Source organism: Strix aluco, chromosome 25, assembly GCF_031877795.1.
Source record: "Strix aluco isolate bStrAlu1 chromosome 25, bStrAlu1.hap1, whole genome shotgun sequence".
Classification (NCBI taxonomy): domain Eukaryota; kingdom Metazoa; phylum Chordata; class Aves; order Strigiformes; family Strigidae; genus Strix; species Strix aluco.
Window position 1 is genome coordinate 4,099,645 of NC_133955.1, and position 13,203 is coordinate 4,112,847.

A 13,203-nucleotide genomic window follows, 5' to 3' on the forward strand; every position below is an offset into this window, starting at 1 on the left:
AGCGGAGCAGTGGTCCATAGGGAAGCCCTTAGCATCACCCGGAGCTGGGGGTGCTGCCTTCCCCTGCGTGGGCTCCCCCTGCTCCTGCAAAACAGCCCAAATCCTGCTTTCCTATCACCAAGATGACATTTTTGGGTGGAAAAAGGCACATCCAGGGATGGTAACCCTGAACGAGGTCAGGCAGCATCCCTCTGCCCACACCAGGCGAGTGGCCCCGCTGTGCTGGGGACCCCACCCAGCATGGGGGGAGCCAGTCACCCCCAAAAGGTGCCCAGGGTCCGATTAACCCTCTGTGCCCCCCTGCGCTCCCACGGGGCCCCCTTTCCCTGGGATTACCACCCTGCCAGCTGCTCTCCTGGCAGGCCTGGCCAGCAGCCCTTGAAATCCTATTACGGAATTTCAAGAGAAATAAAAAGTTAATCATCTCCTTCGCCTGCTCTTCCTCCTCCTCCTCCTTCTCCTGCCACAGGGTCTTGCAGAAGCAGCTGAGCTGATGCCGTGAGGCTGCTCGGACTTGAACCCATGGATCGGGGCTGGTAGGGGCTGCAGTGCTGGGGGGTCAGCGGCCGGTGTTGGGGAGGAGGGAAGGAGGTCGGGGCAGGGCGGAGGGAGCCACCCAGAGCCATGCCGCTGCAGACGGAGATCCTGCGTGAGGTCTGGGCTGCCGACAGGTGAGTGCTGGCGGGCAGAATGCGACCCGCGGGGTGGGTGATGTGCTGGGCATCCCCACTGGGCTCCCAGCTCCTCCAGTGCCTTTTTCTCCTATTTTCAGTTTAAATGCAATTTAATGAGCTATTTTATCAGGGTTTTTTTTGCTCTGGGGGTCGGTGTGATGATGCTCATTGGTTTACAGAGAGGAAAAGCATTTGTTAGAGGGGGGTCCCCAAATTAACCTCATTGCTGTCACCCTTGGGTGAGGCAGAGCTCGTCCTGTGCTCCCTGCTAGTTGGGATGCTGTTAGCCAAGCTTGACCCAGTCGAGTCACGGGAAGTTGCTTCTGGAGCCAAATGGAAGGCTGATCTTTGATCCCCACCCCAAAAACTGGAGTGGGGCTTGGTCAGTGGGTCTCAGCCCCCCCGAAAGCTGTGGAGGGTTGAAAGCCCTTACCCCTTTGCTTTCTGTGCCCCACAGCCCCAGCGAGCAGCCAGGGAGCCCCCAGCAGCAGAAGCCCAAGCAGGTGAGAAAAAATCCTCCCCCCCCATGTCCCTGTGCCACCATCCCCTGCTGCAGGTTGTCCCCAAGGGCTGGAGACATCAGAGACCCCCAAAACCTGGCCCCACACCGAGACCAAATTGGGGCTGGATGGGCTGCTCTGTTGGGGTGCTGCAGCCCCAGGGGGGGGCATGAGCTTCTGGGGACCCCCCCTCCAGAGCAAGTGGGTAGAGGAAATCCCACAGCCCCCACTGCTCCTTTGTGCATCCTTCCAAACCCCCTCTCCATCACTTCGAAGCACCCCATGAGGTGGGCTCTTGGTTCCTAATTAATTCTTTAATTAAGCCTCTCAGTTGAGCCGTCAGCTGTGACTCACTTTCCCCAGGTGGTGACCCCAAAGGCCAGACCCCCCTCACTGTGTTTCAGCACAGCCCTTGGGTGCCACCCGGCCTCCGAGGGGTCTCGGCAGCAATGTCATTGATTGGCTGATTTAATTAGCAGCCCCTCCTCAAACGGCTTCATTAAGTAATGAAGGAGTGGCTGTCCTTCCCCCCCCCCCCCCCCCCCCGCTACTTAAGGGATTAGATGATGTGAAGGAGCTTTTCGGTGTGAGCTGATGACATAGAAGAAACCGGCTGGTTTCCAGCTCTGCTGTGGGACCCCCAGTTTCCAACCTCCAAATCCACAGCGCTGGGATCCCCCTGGGGTCCGGCCTGATCCCCCCTCTTCCAAAACACCTTCACCCACTGCGCTGGGTCATCCAGGGGGGATGAAACTCCTGCGAGGGAGAAGGTGCTTTGTTGTGTGGCGGGTGCCCTGGTGCAAGTGGATTTACTTAAATCACTTTTTGAGGGCCCCAAGCTGACACCCGCTCCCCAAATATCTCCTGTCCGGAGCAAAGTGCTGCCCCACATGCTCTGTATTTGGTAAATCAGGGTTATTTATAGCTCTGGCTAACTGGGATTAGGTGTGCTGTGCCTAATCCCCCTGCTTCCCCACTCCTGCTGACCTCCATCCCGGCACAGCCACGGCTCCTTGCCTTCGACGGGACCCTTTTGCGGGGGCGAGAGGAGATGGAGGTGCGGAGCCAGGCTGCCTGCTCATCCCCATGTCCCAGCTCAGGGCCCCGGGATGCCCATCGGGAGATGAGCCTGTGCCTGGGGTGGCTCCCGGCCGGGGTCCCTGTGGCACAGCATGGCTTGTCCCTCCGTGCCATCACGTCCCTCGTCCCCGGGGCTGGCATGTGGCCGTCTGTCCCAGCGCTGACGCTCCCCTGTCTGCCTGCTAACAGCCCTTTCTGTTTTCCTTCCTCTGCCTTCCCCGGGGGGCTACCCCATGGTAAGTTTGAACGTGCGAGAGTGTCCCTTGTCCCTGGAGCGGGTCCCTGCTCCCACGCGGGGCCGGGGAAAAGCCAGACTGTATTTCCGAAAGGGAGCCGCTGCTGTTTGAGCAGGGGTTGCCTTGCAAAGGGGAAAGGGATTTAAGGTCAGCACCGTCTCCGCAGCACCGTCCGTGGGGGCAGAAGCTGAAGAAGAAGCGGCAGGACCCTGTGCTGGAGCCCGAGGCCAAGCCCCGGCGGCTGCGGGTGAAGAAGCCGGGTGAGGCGGAGGCTGCGGAGGAGCCCCGTGCCCTGGCACAGGGTAAGCACAGACACCCCCCCGCAGCTCCCATGGAAATGGAGGGGACATGCTGGTCCCCCCCTCAACCCCATCTTTCACCCGCGGTGCTCTCCGTGATGCGCAGGGGTGAAGAAGCTGAGGAAGAAGAAGGAGGAGAAGGGGGAGGAGGAGACCGACAAGGACCCTTACTCCAAGTTCAGCAGGGAGCCTCGGAAGAAGAAAGAGAGCCCACCCCCCCGCTCCCGCGTGGCCAAGGGCCCCAAGAAGCAACAAGGTGGGGGGACAGCACCCACCCCTCTGTGGGCACCCGCTCGTGGCACCTCATGTCCCCATGCACCATGTCCCCCGGATGCTCCCAGGATCTGTGGGGGCTCTGCATGTCCCTCGGGGGGGCTTTTTGGCCAAAATCCAGCTACACCCGAAGGAGGAAAGGGGATGTGGCAGGGGCCCTGCACGCATGGCATCGGCTGGGGAGTCGGGATCGGAGCAGGGGCGAACACACTCCCTGGGAATGTGGCAGCCGGTGGCTGGCTGGTGCCACCAGCTCCCCGGACATCTTTCCGGAGGAAAAAAAAGGTGGGGTGGGCAAAAACATGGGGCTCGTCCCCCCCACTCCGCACCCTGGGGCTGCAGCCGCGAGGTGGCGGTGTGACTTTGCACGCTGTGTCCGGCGCTGGACACGGCCACCGCGCCGCTGGCCACCACGGCTGGCCCGGGGCACCCACGGCCCCAGCACCCGGGCCGCGGTGGGATGGGTGCCCCACGCCGGCCAGTGCTGCCGAGGGAGGTTCCCTGCTCGCAGACCTTGAGGCTGTGGGTCCCCGATGCGAGAGGCCATCGCGTGGCTGATGTCGTGGTGTCACCTCCGGGCAGAGCTGGCCAAGGACTCCGAGGATGAGGAGGAGGAAGAGGAGGTGGAGAATAAAGACCTGCCAAAAAAGCTCAAGAAGAAGCTGCCCAAAGATCCCCCCTCGGGTGAGAGCCGGGAGAAGAAGCTGAAGCCGAAGGGTGAGTGCCCAGGGGACGGCTTGAGCCCGGCTCCGTTGCCACTTGCCTCTGTCCTTGCTGGGACGAGGGGACCACCCGTGTCCCATCCCCATCTCTGTCCTGGGAGGTTCAGGGCGCTGTGGGGCAATCAGCCCCTCCTCCTGCAATCTCCCCCACCCTGCCACCTCCCTGTCCCCCATCCCTGCCCATCCCCGTCCACGTGTCCGGCCGCTCATCGGCTCCTTCATCCCACCAGGAGACAAGGGCGACCCTGACAGCAAAGCCAAATCTGCCAAAAGCACCAAGAAGGAGCCGATGTCCATGTTCCAGGTAAACGGGGAGAAGAAGGAGAAGAAAAGCAAAAAGAAAGGTACGGGGCGAGCCGGGGGGGGGAGGTGGCAGCCAGTCCCACTGCCCCAAGGCATCACCCCGAGCTGACAGCACCCGGTGCTGCGTGACGGTGTCCCCCATGTCCCCCCCTCCCAGCCGCCACTGGCAGCGATGAGGAGGATGATTCCGACGCCAGCACCAAACCCATCAGGTCAGAGAAGAAGAAAAACCCCCGTGTCCCTCTTCCAGACCGGCGGGGACCCCCCCAAGGAGAAGAAAACCAAAAAGAAAGGTGGGAGCCCGGCACCGGCGATGGAGGGTGATGGGTGCTACAGGGGCTCGTGGGGGTGTGGGTGAGCCTGGCCATGGGGAGGGGGGTTATGATCAATGGGGCTGGTGTGAGTCTATTCCAAGCTCGGTTTTGGGGTTCAGCGGAGGCTCTTCCCCCCGCTATGCCCCTGCCTGTTCTTGCCTGCAGCTCCTCCCAAGGCAGCAGAGAGCGAGGAGGAGACCCTGGAGACCCCGCAGAAAAACTCCAACAAGAAGGGAAAAGGGAAGAAATCAAAGAAGGTACAAAAACCCCCTCAGAGTGGTGGGGATCCCCTCAGGGGGCAGCAGCTCTTCCCCCCAGGCTGGTCGGGGGGCTGGAGCATCCCTCAGGAAAACCCACCACAGCACCATCCCCGAAGCCACCAGCTGCAGAGTTTCATCCCAGTGGGGATGATCAGGAGCAGGGAGCAATTAGCTGGGAAAGGAGGGAAGATTTTGGCAGGTTTGGCTTCGGGGTCACCGTCCCCCCTCGTGTTGCAGTCGAAGGAGGAGAGGGCCCCGTCGCCCGTCATCGAGGTGGACAACCTGGAGGAGTTCGTGCTGCAGCCGGCGCCGCAGGGGGTGACCATCAAGTGCCGGGTGACGCGGGACAAGAAGGGGATGGACCGGGGGCTTTACCCCACCTATTACCTCCACTTGGATAACGACAAGAAGGTGACTTGAGGTGGGGGTGTGGAGATCCCCCGGGGCTCTGCACCCACCCCGGGGAGCACCCTCAGGGTTTTAGGGGGATACCTGCCTGCGTCCCACCGTGTTGGTGGGTCCTGGAGGGGGGCGCTCCCCTCCCCTGCAATTCCCCTTGGGAAACGCCCCATGTTGATGGTACCTGGGATGACGAGCGAACGTCGGCCGGAGCGCCACGCTAATGCTGGGCTGGGCTCAGGCCCTCCCGCCCCATGGCTCAGCCGGTGTTTTGGGGATTATCTTCACTCCATGACTTGTGCCAGGTCATGGCAGTGACCTGTTGGGCCGAGCCTTGCGCAGAGGGCGCGGCGGGGCAGCGAGCCGGGGACGGCGGCAGCGATGGCGATGACAGTGTCCCATCCCACCGCCCTCCCAGGTGTTTCTCCTCGCCGGGAGGAAGCGTAAGAAGAGCAAAACCTCCAACTACCTCATCTCCATCGACCCCACCGACCTGTCGCGGGGGGGAGAGAACTTCATCGGGAAGCTGAGGTAGGAGCAGAGGTGGCACCCCGTTTTGGTGGCACCCCATTCCTGCAGCACCCTGCTCCCACTCCATGGGTTGCCAGCTGCCCTGGGGCGATGGCGGGGTCAGGCAGGAGGCTAAAATCGGTGTTTCCCGCTGCCGGGTTGGACCTGAGGAGTGTTGGGGGGCCGGGAGGGGAAAACAGGCTCGTCTGGTTCCTCCCGGCAGACAGGTCACAGCTAGAAACGGCGCCTGGTGAGCCTGGCAAGTCCCGGCCTGCTGCACCGCTGGCAGCCGCGCAGCGATGCTGGGGGGTCCCCGCAGCGGCAGCACGTTTAGGGGTGCCCTGAGCTCGAGCAAACGGCTAAAGGGTGGGAAGGACAGTCTTGGCGGGGAGGGACTGCATGTGGGTTTTGCAGCTGGAGCAAAGCCGGGGCTGTGCCTGGAGGAGGGTGTGGGGGGGCCAGAGGGGACTCGGTGTCACTGGCCGCAGCCATCTCCCGTCCTCGGCTGCAGATCCAACCTGATGGGTACGAAGTTCACGGTGTTCGACAACGGCGCCAACCCCGACAGGGCCAACGCCGACTGGTCCAACGTGCGGCAGGAGCTCTCGGCCGTGGTCTACGTAAGCAGCTGCGGGGGGACCCCCCTGGGACACCTCCTGGGCAGGCAGCAAGGGGGCCCTGACCTGCGCCCCTTCGCTGCGTTACTGCCGCGGGGGGGGGTCGCAGAGATTTGGGGTGGGCTGGATCCATCCCTGAGCCCTCGTTCAGCAGCTGGCGGGAGGCTGCAGCCTGCAGTGGTCACTGGTTTTAGGGATGGGATTTCTCTTGCAGGAGACCAATGTTTTAGGGTTCAAAGGCCCCCGGAAGATGACGGTCATCATCCCCGGGATGAACGCTGACAACGAGAGGGTGCCCATCCGGCCCCGAAATGTAAGTCAGGAGCCAGAGTGAGAGAAACTCCTTGAGGACTGGATTTGCTGGGGTTCACCTTGGATTTTACCCATTTTGGGGCAGGGAAATGCTTTCAGGTATCCCTGAAATTCAAGGCACCTCCCTGGGAGGTGGGAGACACAGTGTCTGTATTTTCTTCTCTGCACTGGATCCCATCTCCCAGCTGGATACTACAGAGCAGTTGGGTCACCCCAACTCTGCTCTGCCCCCCTCTCGCCCTCCCCAGGATAACGACGGCCTCCTGATGCGATGGCAGAACAAAAACATGGACAACGTGATCGAGCTGCACAACAAAGCGCCGGTGTGGAACGACGAGACCCAGTCCTACGTCCTCAACTTCCACGGCCGCGTCACCCACGCCTCCGTCAAAAACTTCCAGATTGTGCACAGCAGCGACCGTAAGCTGGGAAGGGGATGGGACAGGGGGTGATGGGGGGGAGCACTGCTATTAGATGGCCCCAGCACCCCCTTTTTTTGCTGAGGTTTAGGTTTTTTCATGCATAGCTGCTTTGGGGTCCTGCTTTTGGGTTGACCCAGCGCTGAGGGATCTGGTGGAGTTGGGAACGGTCAGGGTGAGGTTCATGGTCGGACTGGAGGAGCTTCAAGGGCTTTTCCAACCTGAATGATTCTGAGATGATTCTGCCTTTGCTGGAGCTGGGATGAGGCCGGACAGGGCGTGTGGCACGGCACAGGCAGCTGCCTGCTGGTCGGGGTGCCGGCAGAGGGAGTGCGTGGGTCACCTGTTGCCAGGCAGATTAGGGCAAGGACAAATCCTGTGGGGTGCTGAGCACCCCCTCTCATTACACTACAGCCACCCCCAGAGCACACTGTTGCCAGTGGGCTCACCCTGGGGCGCATCGCGCCTTGGGGACAGTCCCTCGGGAGTGGCAGTGGCTCTGTCCCCACATGAGCGGCCGGACGCGGCCGTTCGTCACCTGTCCGGTGCAGTCAGAAGCCTTCGGCCTCCGGGGTGTTGGGTTACGGGACAGAAAAAACCTCTCGGGGGCCCCTGGTTATTTTTACAGATTTCCTGTCACCCGCCCTCCGGTAGCAGCGGTCCCACGGGGGGGTGAGTGGGGTCCCTGCCCCTTGGGGGGCTGCGGCTGCCGGGGAGGGGGTGCTGGGGGGACCGAAGGGTGCCGTGGCTCTGTGCCGGACCGTGCACTGGGAAAATGATGCTTTTTGGTAGCAACAAGCTGCGGGCAGAGCTCGGTGGAGCGGGGGGCGGCTTCTTTGGGATGTCGCTGTGTGGGTCCCCTGGGAAAAAGGCAGGATGGGTGCGCAGGTGACATCCCGGCCGCTCGCCCCCTCCACGCTGACCGGAGCCGTCCCGTCTCTCCCGCAGCTGACTACATCGTGATGCAGTTTGGGCGCGTGGCGGATGACGCCTTCACCATGGACTACAACTACCCGCTCTGCGCCGTGCAGGCCTTCGCCATCGCCCTCTCCAGCTTCGACGGGAAGCTGGCCTGCGAGTAGCGCCCGCGCTGCGGCTACCGGGGCCACCGGGGCCACGTGCCGGTGCCCGGTGGATGCTCCTGCATCCCCGTCCTGCTCCGCTCCCTCTGTTTCCACCTTTTGCCCGGCGAATGCTCGTGGTTGCAGCCGCTCCTGGGAGGGCTTGAGGGGCACGGTGCCCGCGGAGCGCCGTGGGACGCTCGGCCAGCCATGGGCCACCCTCTCCAGGCAAATTTGGGACAGATTGCAGGTCTGGGGCAGATGGTAGGGTCAGGCCCGGGGTATATTTAGCAGATGAGGCTGACTGAGATCCCGATCTCATCCCTTTGAGACGTTTCTTGGACTCGGATCCTGGAAACTCATCCCCCTTTTTATTTTTTTTTAGATTCTGGTTTGTATTTTGTAGCTCAGTCTCTCGGTGAGAGGGGGGTTGGTGGTCTCCTCGGTTTGTGTTTCTTTGTCCCTCTATGAGTGTGCACAGAGCCCACACGTGGCTGGGCTCTGCCCAAGCTCCTGGCGAGGGACCCCCTGCCCGGCTTGATGCCCACTGGGCACCAAACCCTTTTTTCGCCCCATTTTGCTGTGCGGTGCCTGTGGTGTTTTTGCACACCCCGGGCTCTTCACCCACTGGGTCTAACCCCGCTGCCTGGAGACCTTTGGGGATTTGGGTGGCACGCGGGCACGTGCCGAGGGAAGCGGGTGCGGGCGGGGGAGGACTGGTGGCCACGTGAGACAGAGCCGGCATCGCCGGCACGGGGCTGGGCTGGGTCGGTGCCACCAGGAGGGACCTGGAAGGGAAAACTCTGGGTGCACCAGGAAGCGCCGGGGTGACTCACAAGGTGTGGTGCGGCGCTGAGTCACGCTCAGCACCCGGCCGGGCCCCGCCGAGCCCCCCGTGCCCCCGGCACTCACCGCCCCGGCGCTCTGCGGCATCCCTCTGGATCACACCGGGCTGGTGGTCCCATGGAACCCCGCAGGTTCCCGGTGTCCCCACTGCCGGGACTGGCCCCGCTGGTGCTCCCTGCTCGTGGGGTGTCGCAGGGGGCTGCGGGGAGTCATTAGGAAGGGGAGATGTTGGAGAGGGGCAGCTCAGGGGGAGCAGGGCAGCCCGTGCCCCCATTTCCAGCACAAACCCACCTTTGCAGGGTGAGGATTTGGCTGCACGGACAGTCCCAAATCTGATTAATTCAGTGGTGAGAAACACCGGGACATGCCAAGGTGCCCCAAAACACCGTCCTCGACTCCCTGATCATGCTTCTCTCACCTGCTCAGCTCACGCACTGACCCCAGGGGGGATGATACAATTTGCGGTCCCCTTCCCGGGACACATAGAGGTCTTTTACCCATTCTGGGGTGACCTGAGCCCCCCAGGTTAATGCTGTGAGAGGTAGCCAGGGTGGAAAAGCCAAGGAGTGGGAAATGGATGAGACAGAGGCCGTTGTGCAAGGGGGATGCTCGTCCTCGCTGGGCAGTGTCACAACGCTACCATGGCCCAAACCCGTCCCTGCGCAGGGCTGGGGACAGTTGACAGTGACAGTGGGACCACGGGCTGCAGTCGGACTGCTGGCAAACATCTGCCCCAGTGGCTTTGCAGACAGAGCTGAGATTTTCCCACCAGCTGCACGAATCCAGGCTCCGTGATTCATCAGCAGACACTCGTGGTGGGGGCAGACGGGGGCGGACAGCTCAGGGACAACGGGCCGGCGTGGGATATCGTGAAACCTTCTTGTGAGCTAAAGGGAGAACCAGCCACCACGGTTTGGGGCCAGCATCCCCTGCCTAGGTATGGCCAGCAAATGTGGGGAAAGCAAGAGCTTTCTGCCCAAATCCAGACACGAACCCAACATCTGTTTGAAATCGAGAAAAACTCGGCTAACGATTGAGCTAACGCTTGTCCCCATTCCTCTGGTGGAAGCAGAGAAGCCGAAGCAGGGGGAGAAAGAGGGGTTTGGGCTCCCCAAGCTCTCGCTGGAGCACGAGCTGCCGTTATTCCAGCTGCTTCCCAGGAAGTTTCTCCCTCCCCTCACCCAAAGAGTCTCCATGTTGCCCATTGTTGCCTGCAAACCCCTCGGGAATTCCCAGCCTGCAGCCCAAGCGGAGCAAAAAATCAGCCACGGGTGTCCAAGGCCGTGCCACGCCGTCCCAGAACGCAGTCACCGCATCAGCCGCCCACCCCAAATCACTTACACAAACCCTCTAACCCAAACCAACTGCGGCACAAGAAACAAATGAAAACAATTTAATAGGGCGATGGATATTCGGGCCCTTTGTTTGCGCTGGCTGTTAACACCAGAGGAGACGAGGAATGGAAGCAGTCGAAATGTGTATCTACTTTGGCCGACGGAAAGTGTGACGGATGCGCCGGCAGACCAATGGCTGAGGATGCTGGGGTGTGCGTGGGTGTGAAAGGAATGCTCGCTGCAAGAAAAGATCAAAAAAAAAAAAAAAAAGGAGCCTTATCAACAGCGTTTGAGCCCAAAGTGTGTGTCTTCCGTGGAGAAAGGGTTTTCTCAATCCCCACGGATGTTTTTGCCGCAGCGTGAGACTTTGAGGCTTCTGAAGCTTTATTTTAGGGGGCTGGTGTTAGGCTGGTGGTGCAGGGATGGATTTAACCCCACGAAGCGCTCATCAGGGGCATGAGCACGGCCAGCGGCTCAGAGGCGACTGTCAACAGCTCCTCAAGGGAACCTCTTGGGAAATGCGTTTTATTTTTGCAAAGATGGGTATAAGGCGAAGGGGCGGGGAAAAAAAATAAGGTCCCACCTCGATGCTGAGCGCCGCATCCTCGCTAGGACCAATGTCACCACGGCGCCGGGGGCTCTCGCAGGCGGTGGGTGCTGGTGTCCCCATCCCGCGCCGATGAGCAGAAAGATGCTGGTCCAGAGCTGAGCAGGAGGAGGGAAGCGGGAGGCTCTTCTCCATCCCGTCGCTTCTCCCTCTGCCCCAGACCCCCAGGGCTCGGCGGGGGGGCTCCATCCACCCAGCTCTGAGCACAGGCTGAGCCCCTGCACTCTTAGGGGGGGCTGGGGGTGTTTCCGTGGGGGGTCCGAAAGGCCCCATCGGCCGCTGCATCCCGGCAGGTTTGGGAGGGGAGGCCGGAGCAGGGAAACTCCTCGCCCGGGTGGAAGCTGTTTGGTTGCCCGCGAGTGCCCTGCCCAGCGGAGAGCATCACCTCAGCCCCGGGGGCTCTCACCCCGTGCTTTGAAGTGGTGATACATTAATTAATCAAAGAAGTGATGGTGACGGGGTGTTTTTCTCTCCCCTTCCCCTCCCCGTGTATTTCTTTCGGTGACATTTTTTAGAGGGAAAGGCAGACTCGTGGCTGGTAAGCTGGGCTGTGGGTTTGCAGGATGGGCTCTTTCTCGGCACAGCAAGCTACAGGCAGTAATGGGAAAGCCAATATTTTTCAACTGCTTTTAAAAAGGAATCATTTTTTAATTAGTGAATCCATTCTGGAGAAGTGTTGGAGTTTTACAGTGTTGTAGCTGTTCTTGGTGTCTTGCCTAGACTTGGATGTTCTGGCCATAAGAAAATATTATTTATGGCGTTGCTGCTTGCAGCTCTTTTATATTATAATTTGGGAAAGGAAGTTGCTGTTCCCACCAGTGGACGAAGAATAGCAGAAACGAGGATTACGGACTTCTGAAGGAGGGGGAAAAAAAAAATAAATTAAGAGGCAGGACTGAAAGAAACCACCGAGTCGGGCTCGAATCGCCGCGCTCAAGAACAAGCTCATCCCGGCATCAGCGGCGGCTGGGTCGGGCGCTGTAACCGAGCCGAAGCCCGACCCTGCACGCGCGGCCGGCCCGGCGCAGCGGTGACCCCCTCGGTACTCCCCTGCGCGGCGTTACATGTGTTCCTAAACATTTGCAGATCAGGCTTTTATCCATGGGCTAACGCACGCTTGTTTGCTCATGCCTTACTCAGCCTAAACTCCTATTGAACTCAATTAAGCCTGTCATCTCCAGGAGCAGTCAATGTCATTTTTGCCCAAGTAAGGGATGAGTAACGAGTGCTCCGAACGGCCCTTGGAGAATAGCAGCCATTTTGTTGCAGTTTTTGGTCCAGATTTCTTACAAGTTAGCACCAGGCCAAGGGTGGAAGAATGCGATACGGCTTTATTAATCACACACAATTGCTGAATGCGCTGGATGCTTCGGAGACTGTCGCTTTACAAGCTGCAGCGTTGGCTGTCTTGTCCCAAAATGCCTGAATACAACCAAGCTCGGCAGGAAAATTGGAAAAATATGTTTCTGGAAGGGATAAGATGCAAAGAGCATCCCTTCTCCAAGCAGGGCGCCGGGAGGGTCCCTCTCCCCGATTTATCTCTGTGGGTTTTGGGTACCACGGCACCAGTGCTCGGTGTGTGCCGGACCCCGTGGCCGGTGGGGCCAGGGGTTTTGCCGCGTGTTGTCCGTTATCGGGGCCACCGGTGCTCGACAGTCGGGCTGGGTCACGGCCAGGGACTCGCATGCGATCAGCCGGCTGCGGCTTAGCGCGTTACCACCCCTCGGCTCGCTCCGAGGAAATGACCGCGGCCTGGCTCCTGGCTCGGTTCCCCAGGGAAATGGCAACGGCGTGGGCTGGGATCCCCGTCCTGGGCACCGCGGGGTGGGTGTGCGGGAGAGACGGGGAGTCTGTGGGGTGCGGGGGGCTGGGGGGGTGTGGGGGGGGTGAGGAGGGGGACAAAGGTGTTTGGAGGGGAACAAGGGTGTGAGGATGGGGATGAGGAGGGGGGTGAAGGTGTTTGGAGGGTGGGGATGAGGAGGGGGATGAAGGTGTTTGGAGGGGGGATGACAGTGAGAGGATGAGGAGGGGGATGAAGGTGTTTGGAGGTGAGGATGAGGAGGGGGATGAAGGTGTGAGGGTTGGGATGAGTAGGGGGATGAAGGTGTTTGGAGGCGAACAAAGGTGTGAGGATGGGGATGAGGAAGGGGATGAAGGTGTTTGGAGGGTGGGGATGAGGAGGGGGATGAAGGTGTTTGGAGGAGAATGAGGGTGTGAGGGTGGGGATGAGGAGGGGGATGAAGGTGTTTGGAGGGTGGGGATGAGGAGGGGGATGAAGGTGTTTGGAGGGGAACGAGGGTGTGAGGGTGGGGATGAGGAGGGGGATGAAGGTGTGTGGCAAGGCATGAGGGTGTGCAGAGGACAATGGAGGTGTGTGGAAGGGGTTGAAGGTGAGCACAGGGATGAAGATGAGCAGAAGGATGAAGGTGAGCCAGGG

General features: G+C 60.7%; 1 protein-coding gene across 1 annotated transcript; it reads left to right on the forward strand.

Moving 5' to 3' along the window:
• Nucleotides 1-509: 509 nt before the first annotated feature.
• Nucleotides 510-12,190, forward strand: TULP1 (TUB like protein 1). Its single transcript, XM_074850470.1, is given in 15 exon segments — nt 510-671; nt 1,132-1,177; nt 2,675-2,792; nt 2,896-3,045; nt 3,645-3,779; nt 4,015-4,128; nt 4,245-4,309; nt 4,311-4,380; nt 4,567-4,658; nt 4,899-5,072; nt 5,479-5,591; nt 6,082-6,190; nt 6,402-6,500; nt 6,748-6,919; nt 7,867-12,190. Coding segments are annotated over 15 exon segments (1,638 nt in total). The 5' UTR covers nt 510-624; the 3' UTR covers nt 8,001-12,190.
• The last annotated feature ends 1,013 nt before the right edge of the window (nt 12,191-13,203 follow it).